The 23,421-nt window shown below is 38.7% G+C and overlaps 3 protein-coding genes across 15 annotated transcripts; 1 reads left to right on the forward strand and 2 right to left on the reverse strand.

The window, feature by feature from the left end:
- Positions 1–342: 342 nt before the first annotated feature.
- Positions 343–1,796, reverse strand: RpL36 (ribosomal protein L36). The gene is made up of 3 exons (XM_022790862.2): positions 1,637–1,796; positions 1,085–1,259; positions 343–544 (listed from the first exon to the last, which is right to left on the reverse strand). The coding sequence occupies exons 1-3, from the start codon at positions 1,645–1,647 to the stop codon at positions 410–412; spliced, it is 321 nt and encodes a 106-aa protein (XP_022646597.1). The 5' UTR covers positions 1,648–1,796; the 3' UTR covers positions 343–409.
- Positions 1,797–1,933: 137 nt separating this feature from the next.
- LOC111244136 (transmembrane protein 115) lies at positions 1,934–9,430 on the forward strand. 2 transcript variants are annotated; one of them, XM_022790860.2, is made up of 6 exons: positions 1,934–4,055; positions 5,973–6,114; positions 6,296–6,530; positions 7,179–7,569; positions 7,875–8,109; positions 8,285–9,430. In XM_022790860.2, exons 1-5 carry the CDS (start codon positions 3,883–3,885, stop codon positions 8,059–8,061), a joined length of 1,128 nt encoding a protein of 375 aa, XP_022646595.1. In that variant the 5' UTR covers positions 1,934–3,882; the 3' UTR covers positions 8,062–8,109; positions 8,285–9,430. The 2 variants fall into 2 exon arrangements, with proteins under 2 accessions (XP_022646595.1, XP_086837125.1); XM_086980999.1 differs by having other exon boundaries at positions 7,875–9,430.
- On the reverse strand, positions 5,942–20,686 carry lt (vacuolar protein sorting-associated protein light). 12 transcript variants are annotated; one of them, XM_086980973.1, is made up of 23 exons: positions 19,549–19,739; positions 18,370–18,516; positions 17,985–18,102; positions 17,532–17,698; positions 17,099–17,221; positions 16,632–16,799; positions 16,258–16,461; positions 15,937–16,019; positions 15,650–15,734; positions 15,380–15,499; positions 14,716–14,827; positions 13,919–14,107; positions 13,472–13,680; positions 13,118–13,272; positions 12,782–12,911; positions 12,268–12,444; positions 11,352–11,522; positions 10,351–10,734; positions 9,448–9,589; positions 8,801–8,896; positions 7,854–8,152; positions 7,169–7,634; positions 5,942–6,148 (listed from the first exon to the last, which is right to left on the reverse strand). In XM_086980973.1, exons 1-18 carry the CDS (start codon positions 19,591–19,593, stop codon positions 10,558–10,560), a joined length of 2,580 nt encoding a protein of 859 aa, XP_086837099.1. In that variant the 5' UTR covers positions 19,594–19,739; the 3' UTR covers positions 5,942–6,148; positions 7,169–7,634; positions 7,854–8,152; positions 8,801–8,896; positions 9,448–9,589; positions 10,351–10,557. The 12 variants fall into 12 exon arrangements, with proteins under 12 accessions (XP_086837099.1, XP_086837105.1, XP_086837104.1 ...); XM_086980979.1 differs by lacking the exon at positions 19,549–19,739 and adding an exon at positions 20,538–20,686 and having other exon boundaries at positions 7,854–8,896; XM_086980978.1 differs by lacking the exon at positions 19,549–19,739 and adding an exon at positions 19,753–19,977 and having other exon boundaries at positions 7,854–8,896.
- Between the last annotated feature and the right edge of the window lie 2,735 nt (positions 20,687–23,421).

Raw genomic sequence — 23,421 nt, forward strand, 5'->3', positions numbered from 1 at the left:
GATTTTACTTCAAGTATCACTATTTTTCTTTCTTCTTCAGTCTTTTCATGCTAAAGCTTCAAAATGGGTGTTACGACCTTGGGATGCCGAAGCGCATTTTGAAGCTTATCACTCAAAGGAAAGCTGTGCAAGTACGTGTGACATATAGTCTTTCATGTGTACTTGAACCGTTTGAATATTCCAATACAATTCGTGCTTAAACACGGCGTTCGTCGTTGTCTACCGCCATCATTGATACTTGCCAGAATCTATTGACCAATCAATGCTAAACCCCTTGTCTACTCTATTCACACATTTCTGATTTCATCCTTTTCTAAACACTAAATGAGAACACTGTTCAAATACGAGTGAAAAAACGACGTCTGATTATGTCGACATCGCTTTTGGCGAAACGGGTCCGCCAGTTTATTTACTTATGGCCAGCGGCTGCGGCCTTCCTCTGTTGGACGAGGACATTGCTCAGCTCCTCTCTTTTCCTCTTGGCGCGAAGGTGGGTGCCTAGACGCTTTTTAAGGAACTTAAGTGCGCGCTTGTCCTTAGACACCTAGAACAGTAATATAACAAGAACATCAATGTAAGATTTTTTGTCAGCAACAAAATCTGATCAGGTTTTCAGAAATGTAATCGATAAACCCATGCAAATCAAAAAAGAGTCGTATACCTTACTGTCTACTCATAATTGCTACATAATATATCAAACCTGACGCATCTGAGTCCTCCGAAGTGTAATGAACATTTGTCAAACAGCTCTTTGAGCTTATGATTATTATTATTGCTAACACGTGTGTACAGTGGAAAATTGCTGCTTGGAAGATAATTTTTTTTTGTAATTTGTTGGTCAAACAATTAGACAGATTTCTTGTATCATCATTTTAACCCTATGTCAATTATCACTCACAGCCGCGTTATAATACTATTTGGCACCAAAATTCTGTGTGAATAGTCTTGGGCAGATAGCGGAGTAATGTTGAAAAATGGGGAACAGCGCTTACCTAAAGTACGTGTGACACAATATTACACATTCCATATTGTAACTGTATCACTGTTGTGAACACTGTCATTTTCGTATGATCTTTAATTTTACCTTAAGCAATTCGATAGCTCGACGCTCGTACGGAGCGTAGCCGGTCACTTCACGAACGATGTCCCGTACGAATTTCGCATGCTTCGTTAGTTTGCCCCGCTGGGAAGAGGTCCTCGGGCCATGCTTGTTTTTCGTCACCTTATGGCCCTTGTTCTGGCCAACAATCAAATTGTATCTGAAACGCAAAAAAAAAATTATTAGCACATAGACGCCGTCGTTGTTAAATGTGGTCTCTGCAAAGAACCCTGCTTAATCCTCATTAACTCAAACATCAAATACTTGTTCAGTAACTTTGTATATAAAAACATATTAAACCGATTTATATGCGTTTCTTTATGAGCACGGCTTTGCAGAATTGGATTTTGCTGTCTTCTGCTGAGTCGTAAGTATCAGCATGCTATTCGACCATGCGGGTATTGACCACACTGCAAGATACATCTACGTCAGCAAAAATTACACGTCTTTGGGCAGGTTTTTAATCAAAACGTCTAAATTTTTGCGAATGCAATCTTTAGTTACTACACTAAATTCCTCTGCAAACAGAAAACTCACTTTAAAGCCATTTCCACGTGGATCAAGTGACTCCCGTGTAAAAACACTTTCAGGAAAAGAAAGATGGCCGTTCAGCAGACGACAAGTAAGACCGCACCGAAACAACGCGATGTATCCAAACACGGACAAATTTAATTAGCAGAACGCAAATTTTTCTACGATATTATTCTGTACCAGGTACACTAATTTATTTTAAACGTCTGTCTCTTTTAAGACAATAAGCGTTTAACATAGTGATAACTATACATGGGCAAACTGTTGCCAAAAAATCACAAGTGCTCAGCGCCCTCCCATAATCCCATGCATCGACATAAACACAAGCTTTATGCACAGTTACGGTTGTTGTTGATATTGTTGGAGCTGCGATATCTCAAAGTCGTCGACATGCCTTATATCCTGAACCAACGGAAGCTATTCTAAATACTTAAACAGACTGACAGACGGATTGTCTAGTTAGATTGGTCTTCTTGACTGGACCGCTCCTTCCAATACACGACCCCGCCGTATCCAAGGCGATTAATATTGCCTTTGTATTAAGGCAAGTTGTTGGTACTGCTCCCTGGAGTTGCAAAAAGCTATCAATTGTATTAGATTTTTTGAAAGGCACACCAGTAAGCTGCCATATTCGTCTGCCCGATTGTTTCCGTGCATCGTCAGTTCTGTCCAGTCGAAACGGTGTGACGAAACCTCTTTTCTGCAGAATATAGGTAGTTTTCCTCCTAAATGTGATTCTAATAATCGTCTGTCCGGCTGCCTCCTTTGCGCTTTGTTGGTGTCGTATTGAATGTTCTTCCTTTTGAATTATTTTAATAACGGCAGTGCCAATCAACGCAGCAAAAAAGCAGTCATTGGATCAGAGACATGTAGGTGGAATACGCGATCAACACTTTCGTGCTTTTTACTAGTTGTGGCAAATACCATTTGACAGCGGACAAACCGGACAAACAATAGGTTTCAAGTTTTCAACAAGACGATAAAACAGCTGTAGCAGCAGCAGCTCACTCATGGACAACGCAGTCGTTCCATCGCACGGCCAGGCGTGATGGGCGATAGACTTTGTGTGTTGTTTGTTACCGGTCTTAGCGACCGCAGTAAATTCTGCAGCGACACGGGCGGTCGTGGTGGCAACAGGTATCGAGTCCAAACGCAATAGGATGCGATTTTAATCTAAAAATCTTAGGAAATTATAAGGCCGTTGTTTGGCGGCAAGTGTCGTTTTGTATTGGAGGTTGCAGATTGCAGCTTGCTTTCCAGTTGCGCTTAGGCGTGCTCACACAGTGTGTGGAATCGGCTGCTAGGTCAGTTAGCCATTTCGGAAAGTCAGCGGGATACGCTTTACCTAAAAACAAGGATCGTTTCGACGCAGCTGTCATCATTGCCATCGTCGTGTGGCCATTGGGTTTTTTTTTTTTGTTTGCTGACTTCTGGCTGGTTTCCTATCGCTCCGTAAAAATTCGTGATGCAGACGTGACAGCCTGAAGCTACAGCGTCGGAGTTAGCAACGGAGGTGCGAACACAAAGTAGCCACTTGTGACAGGGTACAGAGAACAAGCAACAACATCAAAAGGAGAAAGAGAAGGATCGAGTGCCGCGGTGTAACGTGCTTTCAGGCAATGGCGCTACGGTGTAGCTTCGCTTAACGTCCCAATTCGAAAATAGATGATGGTCCCAAGGTCCCAAGGCGAGGGCACATCGTTATCAATGAAGAGAGTCCCCGGGTCGCCTGTGATTGTTGGTGTTGCCTCCACTCAATTCAATTCGTTGTATGAACGACTTCGTCAACATCGACATAGCCAATATAGAAATGGCAGAATCAACTACATATAGTAACTGCGGGTGGAGCTGTGGTAAAATGATAACAGTTTGAATTGGCGAAAGGAGCGGAGATCATCGGCATCAAAAAAGCTAGGGAGAAGCTGTATTGTCACGGCGAGTGGCTGCGCCACTTCACCGATGAGTTCGCTGATTCGTGCGTGTATATGTGTGTGTGTATGAGTGTGTGGAACATCTGCGATCATCTGCTCCATCTTCGTAGTTTGGTTCAACTGACCTGCTGTCTACTGATAACGGTGCCGTGTGAGTGAATTTCTATGCAATCCGAAGCGACGAGTAAGAAAGACGGACTTCTGGGGTGAGAAAACTACACCGTGAGGTTGTCGTCGAAAGGAACAGTCGCTTACAAGTGTAATAATAAGTTATTTTCAAGAGGAGACCTCTTCGGAGATAGACAAAACACCCAGTCAGTGATGGCCTCTGGAGTTCTGTCACGAAATGTGGCCTATATCTGGTCACAAGTGTTGGCTGCCACTTCCAGCTGTTCCGGATTTGTTAAGGTTCTTAGCGGACTGCTTATTTTAGGTTACTTATTCGCGTGGGGTTATGGCCACGACCTAGTGGCTCATGTTGGCGTTATACCCAGGTAGGTCGGTCAAGACAAACGAAAAACGATTTCAACAACGATGACATTATACATAGTATATGGAATAAAAATAACTGTGCGAATCGTCTTAGGGTCTATTCTAAACTGCATTGGGCCTCGTCAGGAGGTACTGTAGCTCTGACTTAGCAACAAGCGTCATTTCATAACTCAGTTTCGTCGTCGTGTTTATACTAACATCGACAGTAATGATTGCAGGATTTCTTTGGATTACGGCTGAGAAGGGATACGAATTAAGAGCGGTACATGTAGTCGGTGGGCGGAACATATATATGTTTATGGTGCGAATTAATTATAGCAGCCTTGAAATAAATAGAGTTCGGCTCTTCTATTGGGTTCAGGTAGGCTCTCGGCCGACGTACGTGGGTCGGTCCCGCTTTTGGCCAATGGATCAAAAATAGACTTCAACGTTTGACAAACAGACTAAACTAGCGGGCAGATAATAACATGTTTTAATTATAAGTTGAAAAAAAATATATACACTATTGGAATGCAGAACAAAAGTGGAAACAAGTTATGTATTCAATGTGCAGATCGTCCCATTTCTTTGTACTTTATCACAGCGACATTTGAAATGCACAGATGCAATTTACCATGGACTGTTATGAGTGGGTTGATCAATGAGCTAGCTTTCTGAAATAGCACATTAACAATAATATGTCACGCGGGTTTTCGGTGTACAGCGTATTTTGCTTGCATGATGGGAAGTTTCCGTTCCCTGGTTAGTTCAAAAACTGTTCACTGCACAGGTACAAAAATAGAATGTAAAGTAAAAGGATGCTAGAAGACAACGTTAAATTATGAGCTTTGTGAAATCTGTTAGCTAATAGTAGAGTTCTAATTCATTTGAAAGCCGAATCCAGTTGTAGCGAAATAGTCAACAAACAAATAAACAAATGTTAGCCACTTCTGTTCTGATTTCTGCTTTGATTCCGTCTTCTAGTAGCGGTCGCTAGAGGTCGCAGTTCACAGAGAATAACAAGATAGTCATTTTTATTTACAAGCTGAAATAGCAGCGTGACATGCTTAGGGCGATTAGTATGGAAAGCTCCGAAAGGGAAATGGAATGGTTAATGTGGTTAATTTGTAATAACATGAACGGTAAGGAAGCATGTAAATAGTTGAAGTATTCAGGTGGCGTAGCGACGTAAAGCAAAGTATGTTAAAAGGTTAGCGGGGTCTTTTCTACAAAAACATGTTTAAATATGTGTAAAAGTCAAAGACAGGTAAACGAAAAAACGTACCTGCCAAATCGGTCTACCAGCAGTAAGTACAGGATTGTATGTCAGGACAAAACTACAAATATGTGTTTTGTATGTACGGAAACAACTTGTATGATTCGTTGTATATACTAAACCTATTAGGGTTATTGTTCATTCTGCCATTACTTTATTTTTATTTTTTTATTATAATTTATTAATATAACGGTATCAATATAGTAGAGTTGAGTATCTCGTAGGTTATGTAGTGTTCCAGTTTAACAAGTATCGACAAGCCAAAGGAACTAATATAATTATTTTGTTATTAAATATCATTGAATAGATTATACGTGCTTATCCTAGAAACGAGTTTGCATTCAGTTTGAGTGATTTAGGATCAATCTTTTTTTGAGCCTTGTCAGGCGAGTTGTCTGCCAGTTCAAGGAGAACTTAAATGAACGGAAGTACCATAACGTCGATGATGCACAGAGATAATGAAAATAACGTCTAAGAAATAAAAAAAATGTCAGAGACCAATAAAAAGAAATACGCATTCATCTACGGCTACGCAGATTTTCTTAACATCTGTCATCGTATTTGGTTAATCCGATTACGCGCATTATAATATATGATACCCGCACGTATTTAACAATAACTAGACGGAACTCAAACGTTGTTTTCGTTTTGATTTTTATTTCAGTGAGATAATGCCACCGAATTTCGCCGTTTGGACGTTGTTGACACATTGTTTCTTTGAAGATTCGATTCTTATGTTAGTGGAAGATCTCGTAGCTATTACACTATACGGAAAATTGGTAGAACCTTTGTGGGGTAACGCAGAGGTGGGTGTTTCCATTCTTCTATTCTTTTCCTTAACTGTAATGAATAATGTTCTTATTCTGTTAAGTTTCAAATATACTTTATTCGATCTATATATATAATAAGTAAGTTAATCTAGCCGCTTAGTATTAGAATGACGAAAACAATTATTAATGACAATTTTATATTATTGACTTTCCGTAGGTGGTGTTATTTTTCTGCGTAGTCAACGTGTCGACAGCTTTTCTGTCTGTGGTGTACCTGATCGCGCTGTATTGGCTAACGGGTCACACGGCCCTGTTATTCTCTGTAACCGTGCATGGTATGGCAGGATATATAGCCGCTACATTGGTGGCTGTTAAACAATTAATGCCTGATCATGTTCTCGTGACGCTTCCGCGTATGGGAAAGTTACGAAACCGTAACATGCCACTAAGTGGTACGTTCTAGGATCTGCGATCGACCAAATTATATGCAATATACAATAGTATATGAACGTAGTATATGAACGTATGATAGTAGTTAATTAGAACAATCATTGACATCGGATTGGGGACAGAAGAGAATTGTTGAGGATACTAATGCAGCTGCAAAAAAGCTGATTAAAGTTGCACGGTACGGCAGCAAATCTGTAAAAATAAGGCTTGATGTCCTTAAACGACATCTTCACATTGATGTCTGAAACAATGAGTATACAATGTTACTACGGTCAGGTTGACTTGTTTTCTCTAAAAGGAGATATCTGATGTAATTTTCTTGCAAACGGTAATATTGTATAAGCAATTTTTTGTCACTTAATTCTCCTCACAAGTTTTAAGTCCCCCCGAAAAAAGAAGTTCATATCGTAATTTCGTTTTCTAACTGAATGTGCAGAGTGACGGTCACGCGGTATAGAAACCTCGTTCTTAAGCATTACTATTGTTTTAAACAAGGAGGATAAGACACATTTCGATTGTGTTTATTGGCTCTTCTGTTCTTTCGATAAGGGAGTCACCGAAAAGCTCTCTATTTGCTTACTTTTCTAACTATTTAACGATGACTGTGCTTCATAAACGTTTTTCTTCTCTCTCTACTAACTTTGTTTTAGGCTTTATGTTGACTGTCATCTTGTACGCTGTTGGTTTACTCCGGCCAGTTTACCCAGTCATGTTTTTAGCGGGGTCTCTGAGCGCTTGGTTGTATCTTCGGTTCTGGCAGGCGCACCCCAATGGCAGTCGAGGCGATCCAGCTGAACATTTTAGCTTTGCCCACTTCTTTCCAAACGTCCTACAACCGCCTGTAGCCGTTCTGTGCAATTCCATCTTCGATATGCTCGTTCGGATTGGTCTGTGCAGACGACCCGTCAAAAAGTTTAACATAGCTCACAGCATGGCGCCAGGAACTATTTCAATACAGATGCCCGGAGCTGCGGTAGGATCCGCGACAGGTCCTGCGGGACTTACGCTACCCCCGTCGGCAGAAGATGCCGAAAGGAGAAAGTGAGTCACGTTTAGCAGGATGCTTCACAGTAACCCAAGTGCATTGAAATAAGTCGGTATTAAACCTAAAATTTGTCAGAGCAACGTTTGCGTTCATGTATTTTTCAACGGAGAGTTTACTTAATAAATAATCTGCTGTAGACCAAATATAAAACACGGAGTGAAATATTTTAAGCAATTTCGGCAATAATGCGACTGCCATTTCAACCTGATTAGTACTATAGCTATCGTTCCAGAATAAGTTTTATTATTCAAACATATTTCTAATATCTTTTTGTACATACTTTTAATCCGTGTCATTTTAGGCAAGTTGCGCTGAAGGCGTTGAACGAGCGGTTAGCTAAAGGCGGCGTCGGCATGTCAAAATCCTCTTGTCCTTCACTTGTCCCTCAAGGAAAAGTTTCCAAAAGCAGCGTCGGGATGCCCAGTGGCGTAGGCACAAGTGGGAGCGATGATTCCAGCAGTAGTAAGGAACGTCTGGTTGACGTTTAAAAAACGGTTGGACAGTGTTGCATCGAGCGAGCAAAGGATCATAAGCATGTGTGTATGTGTGTATGAAAACCACAAATCGGCACTGTGCACACTTTGTAACGAAACAAATAAACAATTAGAAAACAAGTGATGACATTCAAGGTTAAGGCCAGGAAGCAGGATAGTTATTTAAGGCTACATTGACGACTCGTAAACAAGTGTTTTTTGTCTTGTGTTTGTACAGGTTTCAAGAGAGGTCTTTCGCATCGGGCTTTCCATGCGGTAACCTTGTCGGGTTCTCGTGGACTTTAATTTCATTTTTCTTCTAGTCCGTCGTATTTGATAATTAATCGAATTAGTTACTGCTGAAGCATGTTTCACTTACGGCACACTAAAAGATTAGCTTTGCGAAGCGTTGTAAAAAGAAAATTATGTGAAACACATGTTTATAAAAAGGGATTGAATCAGCCTTTTTGATGGTCTAAAGAGCAGAGGCCATTCTATCGACGCGACTAACGGTAACAAGGTGTGTTGCTATACTCATCTCACCGTTGCAAATTTTGGCGACTAATTTGACCCTCCGATCGACTGCTTCGAGAATTCGACTCCGCTAGCAGTGTACGTACATACTGTCAGATCAGCATGCAATGTTATAAATTACAATATCTTTATACTGTTCAGTATACTACAAATCACCATAGGCAGAGAATAATCTTCGATCTGCTATTCTCCGATGGATTTTAATGGGATTCATGCCAACCTTTTGCGGTATTCTGCAGAATGCACAACCTGGTAATGAGTGTCCGTCGGTTGCATTAGGAAGACTTTCCGAAAAAAAGCCGCGTGACGAAAGGGACTGCAATCATTATATCAAGCAGTCGTTTACATGATGAATAAATCGGGTGAAACGAGTAAATGAACGATTTCGGAACGGTTCGTTTTTAATAATATATAAGTCAAGTCATTAGCTAGCTACTAATTAGACATGTAATGATGCTAAGTTACTAAACAGAGATTTAAAACAAGAATCGTGAAGGAAAGTATGCTGCTAACGACAATGTGTTGTTTAATAAGTGGTGAGAGATGGATGCTATTGCTTTTGAGTGCTTGTGGAAAGTGGATTTAATATACGGAACAGCCGAGCAACAGAAACTACTCAAGAGAGAGACTTTAGAGGCATGTTAGATAAAACTGTGCGTATATAACAATTTGGCGTCAATACAGAACAAGTTGATCGAGTACGGACACTATATAAACAACACAGACTTAATGATGAGTTGAAATAGAAGTTGCAAAAGGGATGTATTATATCTGAATGGTCGTTGTGTACATATGTTATTTAATAATTATGATTAAAAAAAAAAAATATATATATATATATTTGTAGTAACCAGTGGTTGTTCTTACTTATAGTTAATTATTTGGTTATAATTGTGATGAGATGGTCTTGATAGTATGAGCAGCAGTGAAATGTGAAGGCACTCAAATATGCAATTGCTCATTGTGGAGTGCCCACTCATCCAACCAGCAGACGTCCTTAGTACGGTTCCTATTCGTTCATCAAAAGAACAAGATCTTAAATGTAATATTTTTATTTGTAAAAAACGGCTTTACACACGAAACTATACTTTTTCAGGGGCCATTCACACACACATGCAGTTTTATACTGCCGATACATGCAAATATTAAACTTTTCAGATAAGTTATAAACGGACTAATCATTTCACCATATTCGCACCGTATATGTACATACACGAAAAATTAATTTTTATAAAGAGTTAGATTTTGCGAATATGGTTAATTTACATTATTATAATTAGAGTACTGATCATGAAGATGTACTTCGAAACGGATCTACCAGGCATCTTCTATATTAAAGAAATAATGATTTCCTACTAGAGCGGCAACAGCAGCGGTAATAACAAAAACACGCTGGACTCAATTGCTGTCGTAGCCGATACCGCACTGCTACCGTTATAGATTTGAGAACGGTAGTAGACCGTTTCGATTCTTCTGTTTCTGTCTCACAAATTCGTTTATCTTTTGATATCCATGTACACGTGAGGATAATGCAATCTTACGATTTACGAATCTCTCTTATTCAACGAATAAGAGTGAGTCAGAAGAGAGAATGGCCAATAGCCTTGTAAATTGCAGTGTTGCATATTCTCTACCAGTTCAATAAAGACGATTCTAGGCCAAGGCTAATTTAAGCTGCCACTGAACGAGTAAAGACAGCAAAAAGAAGACGTTACTAGTCAGAGCCTTTGATGTTAATAGTTTTCCTGTTAAGCCACACGATATGCTTACATCAATAAGTCTCCAGTATCGCTTCTGTATAGTTTATATGTTGTTAGTGACGTCGGTGCTTATAACTTCAACAATTCGTTAACATTAGACTCCATGTTTGTTGTACCACGTCCGCCGTCTGTCCTATGTTATACTAACAAAAATTTTGATATTAACAGTTTCTTCTCTGCATCTTCTTGAAGGATCAGATGTATTTTCCTTGTCGCACTAGTTGTTGTAATATTCAGAAAAATCACTGGCAGCACTGTTTTTCTTCTGGCAAATATAACAGGTGAGTTCGTCTTGACCTTCGAGACAGGGCATGTGATAAGTATGTTTGCAAGCGAAGGTTGCTGTCCTCACGCTACGAGACATGTCCCGAGATACGATCCGATGATTGCATATCTAGAGACAATAAAAATCAAGAACAGATAAAGTATATGTCGGTCTGCTAATGACCTTCTGCAGAATCAACTAGTAAAAATGTCAATAGATAATGATGTAACTTACGATGCTTACTAGAAGAACAATTGTAATTTGATTAAATTTAGTAGCGTTAAGGTCTATATTGCATCAGGGGCCCCCTGACAGTTGGAAATAGATGTTTTATTCTATTATCGAGTTCGAGGTCGTGCGCTGTACTTTTCAAACATCGTAGAATAAAAATACTTCAGATTGTATAAAACACAGGTTTGTTTTCAAATAATTCTTGAAATATCGCACACAACTTAATTATTCTAGACATGGTATAGTCTAATGGATAGTTATATACATGTGTGTGAATGTACTTGTCGCGCTGCCAGATAAGCACATGTAGATAGAAATTGAAATACTACACCACCTATCGATGAGGCTTCCTAGCTTTCGGAGAAAAGAACCTCAGGTTTCCGTAGGCATTCTACCAAGGTTAACCGATGGATAAAAAAACCATTGATTCAGAGAACTCTTTTGTTATGCATCCTTCATTTACTAATATCTACAAATGGACAAAACAGCAATAACAAAATCAAAAATCAACTCACTTCGCAGACAGCATCCTCAGTTACAGAGATGCCTTTCCGTCGGACGTCGTGGAGCCTTTCGAACATCGTACAGCGATTACTCTCAAAAATCTTATTCGAGCTTCCTCTTAAAGCAATTTGTAACTTGAAGTCATGAAGGATCCGGACTAAAGAATCGCGAAGATTAGGAATCTGTAAGTGAAAAGTGATAGGACGTGAAACGGATGTAATATCATTGATTACATGCGAAAAACATCCTCGGCGTAAGATGCTTACATTGTACATCATAAGCTATTGTTCTGGACTCAAACTAATGCGGACACTATTTTGGTCGCTTCGTGGAAAAAAACAGACATCTTTTAGCGGATAGAATCTACTTCGTAGTTCCAACAAAAAGAGAGATCCTATCAAATGTAGTGGGTACTGCTAGCAACTGAATCTTTAAAAGCGTCACTCGTAGTCAAGTAAATTAATCAAAAAGTTAATGAACATTCGCTTGGCATTCACTTTGGAAATTTTTTACGGCTTCATTCAACAACTTGAGCAAAAAAACTCATGCATTTTGGAACGGTTACCGTTTGATTTACTTTAACAGTATGCAACGTAAAAAGCTTTAAATACAGCTTTCAAGTTAAGCCTTAGTGAAAGTTGTATTTCGCATGCACTTCAATATACTTGTGCTTAAACACTGGCAAATAAAAGTAAGAACCCTTAAATCATATGATCGTTGGACAAAAATTAAGTAATTACTCTTTACCGTATAGATATTTCTTGTATTCCCTTATTTCGTTTTGTCCCGTCCTTTCTTCTCTTTACTTCTTCCATATAACCTTCCCCCTCGCTATCCGGTACCCAACTTTGGTCCCCTTAATTCTCTCCTCCATTTGCTCCCTAGTCTAGGCTTGAATAAGATAATCTTTTGTATATTAGATTGTACCTGGAGACCGGGCGGAATGGCTTCAATAACACCTGTCGGATCGATATAGTTTCCGATACGACTTAAAAGGACTGTAAGAAGGTCAGGTTGCTTTACGCAGAAGGAGGTCAACACGGTCCATAGGTCTTCCCGGTCTTGGTCTTTGCAAAACTCGATCGCTTGTTCCACATCCCTCAGCTTGAAGGGTAAGTATCGATGAAGGAAAAACGTACCGCCAATCAATTAGTTGCTAATTTACAACTTCTTTTTTTTCTCTAAAAAAAAGGGTTTAGCTATTTACTAGCGACAGTGCACTAAATGTCAGGCCGAGAATCGGCAATTTATATTGTATATCTTATTCGATACTTATTAGTTAGTTACAAGTTAGTGCTTGTAGCGTAGACCCACTCGCGGTAAGACGCTACCGTACCTTGTCGAAAAATCTTTTTTTCTGAATTTTGGCAATAATTTTAAGCAAGATATAACATATTTAAAGGGAGTTTTTGAGAGACCACTAAAAAATTACTGGGCTCACCTCTTCGGTGATTATTGCCAGTGCCTTTTTTAATGAGCCCATCCGCTCGTAAAGGTATGCGGTAGCACGCAGATGTCCATTCTTCTCACAAATTTCGAGGGCCTTCTCCAACGAGAACTTGTTTGACTTCCTGAAAGTTGCGATTGCGCATACGACTAGAATAAATGTACATATCCATAGATGTCATATTTGATTTATAATTAATCGCGTGAAAAACGCGATTAAGTACTCTAAATCTATGGTGATATTGGTAGATCTAAATTTAAAATGCAATATGACCTATTTACTTCTTTTTCAAAGATCCAGAAGGGCGCCAAGTAAAAATTAAAAGCCTACCTAAAAAATTGTAGCAACGCGAATTCACCATCCGTTGCAAAGTGTTCCATTAATAAGTCATGGAACCCTTCGTCCAATGCTTGTGGATCCTTAGTGAATTTGCAAAGGAGGTACTCGAGCAAGTATTCCTTATGATGCCGCAGCTGATCGCTCACCTAGAAACAAGAACAAAATACCATTTGCGCAGCCATATTCATTAGCAGACAGTACTTGAGCTGATTATAAAAATATAACGGGCAAAATTCACAATTATTTGCACTGTTATAAACAGTAGTAGATGCTGGTGATCATCTATTTTCAACGATGAATTTATTCACGATTGCTAGAGAGAGCAACTGCATCATTTATGCTTGCCTGCTTGACAGAATAGTAATTATGCTTGGCTAGGAACATTGCGGCCTCTTTGTGATCAACTTTCATGAATGGAAGAAGGCACTGAAGAAGCCGATCCTTGAGGAAGTCAAACTTATTATGTAGGAGGGTAATAGCTTCTTTTCCCAAGCCTATTTTTAGGAAAATGTCTAGGGCATCCGCGTATTGACCCTGGTCAGTTTTTAGAAGACCTGTCACAAAAGACACAACAAAGGAATTAGAATTTACTTTTCCGGATATAAAGCACGAACTAAACTCTATTAACAAATAATATAGTTATATGTATGATTTAGAGAGCATAGAGTTGGGCATTGCCAACAATCCATGAAATTCATAATTCGAAAAAATGCTGCATGTAATATTTTTTATGTACAATGTATCACCCTATTATCCATCATCATTGGTTAATCCATAGTACATATAGCTCACCGATAGCTTCCTCTAGATACACATCGGGGGAATATTTAAATCGCTCCTCAATTACGTTCTGAATTGTCTCTAAGGAGTAAAGTCCTCTCCATCGACGGATCAGATTCGGTAGCTCGTTAGGTCGCGTGTGTATGTACTCGTTTAAAATAATTTCGTACGCCTCCGAACTCAGCTTTTTGTCGCGTTGGCCTAAAAATCATTAATCACAATCAAATATACCCCAAAACTTCGATTAAGGCAGCTTTTTCGTGGCGACACCTGCACGATTCATTAAGAAAATGGTCGCCTAAACGAGATAGCTTACACCAGGTAACTAGGCGGACTCGCTTGGACGACTTCTACCGCACCCTTGTTGTCCGTTCCCTAATACTACAAAGACCCACTATATTCATCCACCTCATATAGCGACGTGTATTTGGTCGCTAGCATGTAAGGAACATATAAGTAAGTCTACCGTAAATTCCAACTCTCATTATCGGATCTCGCAGACTGTACGATGTTTGCAAGGACCTCTTTAATTTAGTAAATATAAATTTCACGAAAATTCTAATAAGTGTATTTATCAATGGATTACTGGCAAGATTTTTTCACGGTATTTATGAGAATATTTTTAAACAAAAACTACCGTTCTATATTCTTTATATCCGTTTTAACTTATATTTCAATAATAATTTCATAAGTGAAGTTTTTTTAATTATTGCTATTACAACGTTGTGTGATTAAGCATTTAACAAATTGGTTCGATACTTTAGTATCTTGTTTATAAACATTATGTTTAATATTAACTCGCAACGTACACGGAATATAGTGTGCAACAGTATAGCAAAGTCTACGGTTGGCCAGTGAGAAAACCTGATCCTCCCAATGGTCGGTTTGAGACCCGAAGATCCTTTGAGCCAATGGACCAACCTAGAACACAAAAGCCATTATTAATTTCAGAAGTCGCTGTCGTTTTCATTTAAGCTCGATTTCGTTCTGCTTACGATTGGTGTACATTCTCGTTAGAATCACGTAATTCTCGACGCTGAATAGGATGGTCTGTACTGAATTAGTGAAAAGTTACAAGCCATAACCAAATCACAAAATAACATATATTTGTATCTATAATCGTTGCACATTATAATATATATATATACATATGTATATATATATATATATATATATATATAATAGACAAGACCTTCCTTGCACACTGATCATCAGTCTCATAACTAGTTGCATAATAATATAGAATAACAAGGAATATACATACACTTTTAAATAAATGCCAAATCTCCAATAAAAAGTAGTTTCTTTTTATGCTAAGTTTTGAAGACTTTCTCCTACGATTACACTTCTTTGAGTTAATGCGACACAAATAGTAGTACCTGCGAGGCCAATAAGCTCGGACTGTTTAAATAACAGACACGGATAAAGCGGAAAGGAAACCAATACAGAGGCAATTCCTGCATTTTCTTTTACCTCTGCATAGCGTTCGGTTTCCAACAGATGATTAAGGTAAGATTTTCCTACAGAAAGTTGTCCATGTCGCTTGATTTCGTCACTGCAATTGACCATCACCTGCATTGCTTCTTCGTATTTCTGTGTAAATGATAATAAAAAATGTGTGATTCTTATATCGTATGAAATTAACGAACATATATACCGGGTCATTGCAAAGCACAACTACCCATGACAAATATCAGAAAAATTCCAAACGGACCTAGCTAGAGGCGTGTAACCTAACTTTACCTTTTCTCCTATGAGACGATCAATGTGCTCGTCTTTGTCCGCAAACCGTATTACAACAAGTTCCGAATTACTGAGAATGAAGAATCTGCACACCAAGAAAACAGCGAGGATGGCACACTATTCAGTTACTAGCTTACGTAGATTCACCTCTATCGAAGTCATTTGAACCTTTTAATAAATCCCTTTGTTCTCACTTGATTTTATAACAATATCATGCTACATGACTACCAAACTTCTTTTCTATTGACTTTTGATTTGAAGCTTCTAGCTGCACCTTAGTTACGCACCTCTGCTCACTGGTCAAACAGTTCAGCATGAAGTTCGTGCGTAGCTTTGAGGTCATATTTAACGGTATCCTGTTGGATGATAACTGAAAGGATCACAGGTCATATCCGATCAGAGGTTTCCGATCTGTTACAAAAATCCTTCGATACCTTTTCGTCATTTTTAATTACGCAATACGATATTCATTACATATAAATACAGTGCACCATAGAACTTAGTCGTAGTAGAGAGCACGATTGAATCGTCGTTTAGGGCGTGCCGATTATGTTTTTTGCCGCATGGTTCGACTTCAACGAATGGTTAGTTATAGGAACTGCGCTGACCTGTGTACAATACTTATTGTGCGGTTCGAGCAGCTGAAAAAGCATTTGAGTCGTGTTTTCCCAACCGTCGGCCAATTTTTCCGTGCCGAGGATAGCTATATTCGAGCCGAACGGAGCTAATCCACAAACAAAGATGTCATCAGTAGTGAACATCGATGATATCTCTAGGTAGAAGCTTGAAGTAGACGACTGTGCTCGTATCATCTCGTCGTTTCGGTAAAAGCAAACGGAAGAAAGCAAATCGATGCAGATAGCCAATCAATGTGACATTTTCAATAATGAATAACATTGTTTCTTTTTGATTATTGACCATTAACCAAGCATATTTGATAGTTATATCCAACATATGGAGTTTAGTTGAGCTGATCAAATACCTTATCTTTGATATTGCACAAAGAGATACGATCTGCCCAGCCGACGAGCAGCTGACGCTCATCCATCCAGGCTAGTCGAGAGGGGTAAAATTCGGGATGACGTGTTGGCGCCTGATCACGTTTAAACTTGCAGATCACAGCTATATTTGTCATGTCGAATACAACTACCTGTAAAGTTGCCGGAATAATACATAAGTGATTATGTTAAGTTTTATATCCTATCAAGAACGTCCACACTGTATGTAAATAGAAAAATGCGCTTTAAGCCGAATAATCCAGTTTTTAGCTCTAGTAAAGAAATAATTAGTCTTAACAAGCTAGGCTTATCGTTTCGGCACTCTCCGAAGCAATGCTTAACGGCAGAACGGTACCGAAGGGAGAAGGCAAAAGTTGCATTATGTGCTCCTCGGTGAAACATACGCGCACTTATCAGTCGACTATAATGATTAAAGTATATCTATTCTTACCGATATATCTGTAGCAAAAGCTGCAAAACGACTATTCCAACTACAGGTGCGTACAGCGCCTTCACCCTGGTGGAGGATGGAAGTCTTGTAGTGGTTGAAGAAGTTCCTCTGGTAATATATGATCTGTAATTAAAAAAAGATAAGAAAAAGAACTTATATATATACTGGTAAAATGCTTATTTTAGAATCAATACCATCGAACGTCTTTCTTCAGGCGTGGAATAAAAAAGTATTAGTTTGAAAAATCTATTGAAGGATACAGAGGATTCTTCGTTTGAACGATGTGCCTTCAAATAAAATGCATCCATACACAACATACGACAAACGTGATTGAATATATAAAGGGCAATAAATATTAGTAAAGGGTCATCATTATCTTAGATAAACCTACAGTTACCCGAAAGTTTGATATGGGAAAGTATATCTAACTCACCTTGTCAGTACCGATAACAAATCGACGTTTACTATCACTCGAAAAGTGTGGGTGTAATACGCAGAAGTATACTGGCTCATTAAATTGAAATGAAATATTAGTTTCTTGCGAGGCCGTACCGTGCACGGCGACATCACCAGTTTCCGCACAAGATGCCATATGCTCGCCTGAAAAGCGTCGCAATCATATTATGACTTACTTGGTAGTATTTGTTAACGACGCACATCGCTGCCGGTAAAATACGACCTGCATCGAACTTGATGGATGGAAGCCATTTAAAGGGGCATTTTTTGGTGAAATGTCTCCGCTAAATACTAGCGACAGAACCTCGGAGACATGAAATAGATTATTGTTCAGTTGCAGCATTGCTTGTCAATCGAGTAAACCTGGGTGTATGTATGCTGTTTAAAAACACTGTATAAAGTATCACTGAGTCTGAATTCAAATACAGACCTTTCTCATCGATAGAGATGTGGCTAACGGGCGTCGTATGGGTGGTTAGAGTTTTCGTGCGGTTACCTTGATGGTCCAGTATGTGTATGTTGCCAACCTGCGTGCCTACTAAAAGAAACTTTACAACAAATGTGGCACGAAATGATAACATTAGGATATAGCGACCGGCAAGAGCTATAAAAAAAGGTACAGCCACGCATTTCCAAGGTAATCAATCATTAAATTTTGTGTCTTTGGTCATCATATGTAGCAGACTAATAAACACTTGTGAATTTGATTCACCTTGGCGTTTACAGAATATTCAACTGTAAAAAAACAAAAATTCTATCAAATCAGTATGATTTCAGGTGGTCATAGGTTACTCCAAATCGTAGGCCATTGATACCTTGTCATGTACAGCTAAGCATGATCCGCCCTCAACCTCGAGGAGACGCTGCGCGTCATACGACAGACGCTTGAAGTGGAGGGTTTGCTCTTCCTCGTCGTCGTCGGACGACGCACCTCGAGAAGACACCATCTTCGTCTTTGCTGTCTGAGAACGACATAAATGATCATGATTAATTGCCGTACTAACAAAATCAGAAGATGTGTTCAGCCGAGGAGCCATAACGCATGCCGAGCGATGTTTCTATTAGCGTGACAGGAATAGTGATGGGATTGGTTCCTAGTTATTTCAGCCACACTGCTTACTACTCTGTAGCTGGTGGAGCAGAAGCCGTTTTCGGTACCATTAAGTGTATTAGGAAATATGCTATGCCCTCAAATGCTGACCTATAGATACATAGTAGCCCAGTGTTATTTTCTACTTTGTTGTTGTGATGTCTAAAGCTTTAGGGCCCTTATTCATTAATCCTACACGCTGTCACAAATGTTAAATAGATGTTACATTCTATGACTTTGGACCATTGGACTTTTTCGATCCGGCTGAATCATTAGTCATAAAATGCTATTTTCGAAATATGGCTAAATATTCTTTAAAATAATGTTTGCGCTTGGTGAATCGAGAAGACAAATTGGCCTTATTTCATTTGAGTTGAGTCATTTTTTTTATCTACGGCTTCATGGATTGCGCTAAATTTTGAAGGGGCATAATTAATAGCGCAGATATTTGCAAATTAAATTTTCTAGACATTCGATGATGGGTCATCAGTGGAATGGCAGTAATAACAACAACTACTCTACCATCCAGAAAAAAATAAATGCATTGATTAAATAGCAGACGTCTGACAATTTCGACATCGATCAATTGATTGGTAATCATATAACAACTAACTAATATCCATGAGAATACGAAAAACCCGCAATCCTACGTATTTCGATTATTTTCACTTTAGTTGTTACGTGCTATCAACGACCAGTAGACCCTGCGTCGTAGATACCTCTCACTTTACGAAGCGCTAGAAAATGAGATTATGCGATAGCTGAAACAGTCGATGAATTATATATAAATTAGTAGCCTAATAAATATATAGTATATAATCACCCGCGGTGAGGGCAGTAAACAAAGACACTAGTTGGGCCAAGTCGAAAAACCAACCTAACTACAATTTGGTTCAGCACTAACCAAAGCTTCCGGCTGAAGATGCCCTGCTGGATAAGCTTTTACCATTTTGCGTAGGTACACTGAATAGTCCTAATCTTAAAAGGAAGACCTTTTTTCACATACGATCCAACCGTTTTCTTTTCATACTGAACTCAGTATCCCCATGTTGCCTAGATGTCAACACATTAATTTATGCTAATTCCGCATTACCCATCACTGACGTACCTCACGTCGACGTTATTCACTCAGTGGCAGCGGCCAACAAATAACTCAAAACATGTTTCCTTGTAGCGTCGAGAAGTACAACAGCTGACTGATCCACCCTCTGTAGGGGGCCATTTTGAAAGACGGAAACTTGGCGGCAATTTTGTACAGATCTCATTCGTAGAGGTAACCAACAGATGCAATAGAGTGAAATGTTTCGCTTTCTTTCACTTTTTCTCTATTTATGATGTCTATACACACGTAGCATCGTTCACTACGGGCTGATACAAATGCTGATTGGCTGATACTGATTTCAAATCATAACATAACAATACAAAGAACATTGGAACGGCCATATTGTCAGTTATAGTCAAATGCAACGTATTTGATTGACGAAAGATTTGGAAAAACATAAGTGGTGGGAGATATCACAGAAAGTACTAGAGATCATTATAGATATATATTTCATATTTATAAGCGTCTATTATTGATTTACGAGATGATAATATCTGCTAGTTACTAGATCACAATAGGTAGTTGTAAATTTCAAAATGGGGTTTGCCGGAATTCACGATACAGAAGAGTATCCATCATGAACGAATATGCCTGTATATTTACTTTTTAACGAGGTTTTATTTATAAAGCTACTTACACATCTTGCGCTGTGTTTTCAACTAAGTAAAAAAAAATTATTGATATGATTGCTTTACTCATCTACCACATTTATTTTGCATATTTTATCTTGAAGACTGGCCTGCTTATTATTCAAATCATCTACTTAGCAAACAAACACTTCACCTACTAACCCGTCATCAAACCGGAAGGTCCTGTCGACGACACAGAAGCACTACGAAAGACAAGTCATTTATTGAAAGCCTGTAAGCCTAAAGGCTCAAAGCTCTACTGCTGGATATTCTTGGCGTTACGAACGTTAATCTAGATCGGATGCTGTAAAGGCCTGCGTCAAACGTGCACAAAACATACGCGAACAAGAACAGCTACAACTCGCTGAAACTATTTACATACACAGACGCTGAGCACAAAGTAAGGCCAGGGGGGGGGGGGGGGGGGCATAGAGTAGTTCCACGATTTGTCGACCGTATATCGATAACGGATCTTCTCGTCATAGCCCTACTTGATAAATTCCATTACGTAACCCATTCGAAATGTCTGAAATCAATTGAACGAGTCTCTAGAAATACTCTGAATGGTAGGCGATGCTTACTTCAGTTAGTTTAGGTCGTTCATATTATATATCTGCATGCATACACGAAGTACTGTACTAAATGGGGAGTGGGGTAACCTTAAAAAAGGCCTCCATTCATCTTTTAGGTCTTTCAATATCTATTTGATGTAAAAGGAAGCACACATTTTACGCCAAAATACACATGCAAAGCGAACATTTATTATCATTATAATCGCTCAAGATATGACTATTCGTTGATAACAGAAAATTATATTGATGGCACGCGGCTGGTAAACGAGTTCTCGACCGACTGTCATGACACCTGACGAACTTATATTGCGCAAAAGTTTTAGACACGCACAACTACGCGACCACCGGCCAACTATACATAGATAATCGTGCCTATTTTTTATAATCACGGCTAGACTTGTTGTTGTCGTCATTGTTACTTTTGCTCATAACGCACTGTTTATGTTTTTGAGTTTGGCGCTTGGTCTATATAACAGGCACTTCCTCTAATAGCATCGAAAAAATCAACTACTTCAGGCAGAAATCTGAACATGTTTTATCCAAGTTTGCGCTTCGCGCTTCCTCCAAGATGAAGACTAGCCAGCGCTAAACGCCAGCTAGTATAGGTGACCTGTGACTTCATCATTAACAATATTTATCGAAGCTTTTCGCTAAATCAAAAATTTAATAGTTTCCAAACGATCGAAAAAACGAAGCGTACCAGGATCTATTTGTGTATTTCAGATCGGATCATGTGTGTTCGGCAGCTCTGATAACACTTGATACGCATAAATCAATTCGATAGAACATTGAGCACATTTCCTATTAGAGATAGTTTGAAAAATATCATTACTGTGAAAAGAACCGGCGATTGTACTAAAAGTAATAGTGATAAAACAGGAATACCTAACCCTCCGTTACAATCGTTAGAGTTCTCCTAACCAACATAGCATTCAGTCACGTATTTACAAGAAGGCAGGCAGAAATATATCATTTTATTACCATTGTGCAATTGACCCTTACGTATATATGTGTGTTCGATAAATCATATTTTAGCTACCAGTACACTTATCTACAACATATGAAACGAACAAATCATAGTGAAGCACATGTCGAAATATGATCAACTAACGCGTATATAAAAAAAAAAAAAAAAAAAACAAACATCTATTCCTGTTCTTATAAATTTCATTCCAAAAATAGAAAAACAAATTCAAAATAGTATGGATCTTCCAACAAAACATTGCACATCAATCATTAGCCGTAAGCAAATGGCGATCGGAGTCGAAATTAGAGATTCGCGAAGAAAATCGTCGACAACGGCGGGAATATGCAGAGTGCAATATGGATGCCGCCGCACAAACATTCCCATCACAGTTGAGCAAAAGATGAACAATCCATATTTACGATTCATTCTGTGACGTAAACGTACAGAGTCATGGACGACAAAAAAGATCCCCTACGATAAATCCAGCAATATATATAGATTATTTATACGTTTCTCTAAACACAAACATCTTCTCATAAGAACGAAATATCGTCAGAATTATTTCTAATAGCTGACCAACACAACTAGAGCTCTTGTTTAAATTTTAAAGGCTTAAAAGTTATTTCTTGTAACTGAAATTGGCAGAATGCCATGACAAAGCCAGTATAATCTTATTCACCCACCTTACACCTTCGAGATTTCATTTTCGCTTTATAGTAGTCTCATTTAATATTTATCACAACTTAAACACAGTTTTTTCCAAAACAATATGAGCGCAAAACGCAGTTCCCTTACATAGGACACACTAAATTGCTAAAATATACAAAAAATAAAAAACAGGACCTGTGGTTAACAAATCTTCAGTGTAAACAGTAATTTCTTCTCAAGCAGCTTTTTACCCAACAACTCACTACCCGTCGCTGAGCTCTTTAGCATGTGTGCGTCAATTTCTTAACACGTTCTACGTTATGGCCCTTCAACTATCAGATATGAAAATCTGCATGAATACACACGCAGAGTAAGTTGGATTTTACCTGCTGGCTTTTTTTCTGCTGTTGCAGGTCTGTCGGACACCTGATTTATGGATCCTAGTTGCACGTCCTTTAGCTACTGAATGCTGCTTGATTTATTTATAGCGCGATATGCCGAAGCGCAGATTAAAAATAAGAAAAAAAACGCTTATGAGACTTTTCACAAGGTGCTCCACAATAAACCACCTGATGTTCCTGCAAGTCTTATAGGCATAGACACGTTCCACCATTTCTAAAACGGAGTGTCACAATAGTTCAAATTCTATAGGGAGTAACTTCATTCGTATGACCTATTTATAATTCAAAAAGATGTACTTTATTTATCAGCTAACAAATTGTAAAACCTGTTCAAAAGATCTTGAAAGTTGTATTATTAATTTCTCTAACTTGAGTACCTTTATAACAGCATTGTACGTGAGAAATGAAACCTAAACACGGAATATAAACTTAGCCATGTCGATTACTGTTTATATGAT

This window comes from Varroa destructor, unplaced genomic scaffold (assembly GCF_002443255.2).
Source record: "Varroa destructor unplaced genomic scaffold, Vdes_3.0 BEIS01000002.1, whole genome shotgun sequence".
Lineage (NCBI taxonomy): Eukaryota > Metazoa > Arthropoda > Arachnida > Mesostigmata > Varroidae > Varroa > Varroa destructor.

Coding starts and splice junctions, on each gene's coding strand:
- RpL36 (XM_022790862.2), bottom strand. Junction 545..1,084: donor GAGCTATCGAATTGCTTAAG/GTAAAATTAAAG, acceptor TTACTGTTCTAG/GTGTCTAAGGACAAGCGCGC.
- LOC111244136 (XM_086980999.1), top strand. CDS start 3,883: ATGGCCTCTGGAGTTCTGTCACGAAATGTGGCCTATATCTGGTCACAA. Junction 4,056..5,972: donor CATGTTGGCGTTATACCCAG/GTAGGTCGGTCA, acceptor TTTTTATTTCAG/TGAGATAATGCCACCGAATT. Junction 7,570..7,874: donor GAAGATGCCGAAAGGAGAAA/GTGAGTCACGTT, acceptor GTGTCATTTTAG/GCAAGTTGCGCTGAAGGCGT.
- lt (XM_086980974.1), bottom strand. CDS start 19,593: ATGGTAAAAGCTTATCCAGCAGGGCATCTTCAGCCGGAAGCTTTG. Junction 17,699..17,984: donor CATCTCTATCGATGAGAAAG/GTCTGTATTTGA, acceptor GACGCTTTTCAG/GCGAGCATATGGCATCTTGT. Junction 14,108..14,715: donor TGTTGCACACTATATTCCGT/GTACGTTGCGAG, acceptor AATGATTTTTAG/GCCAACGCGACAAAAAGCTG.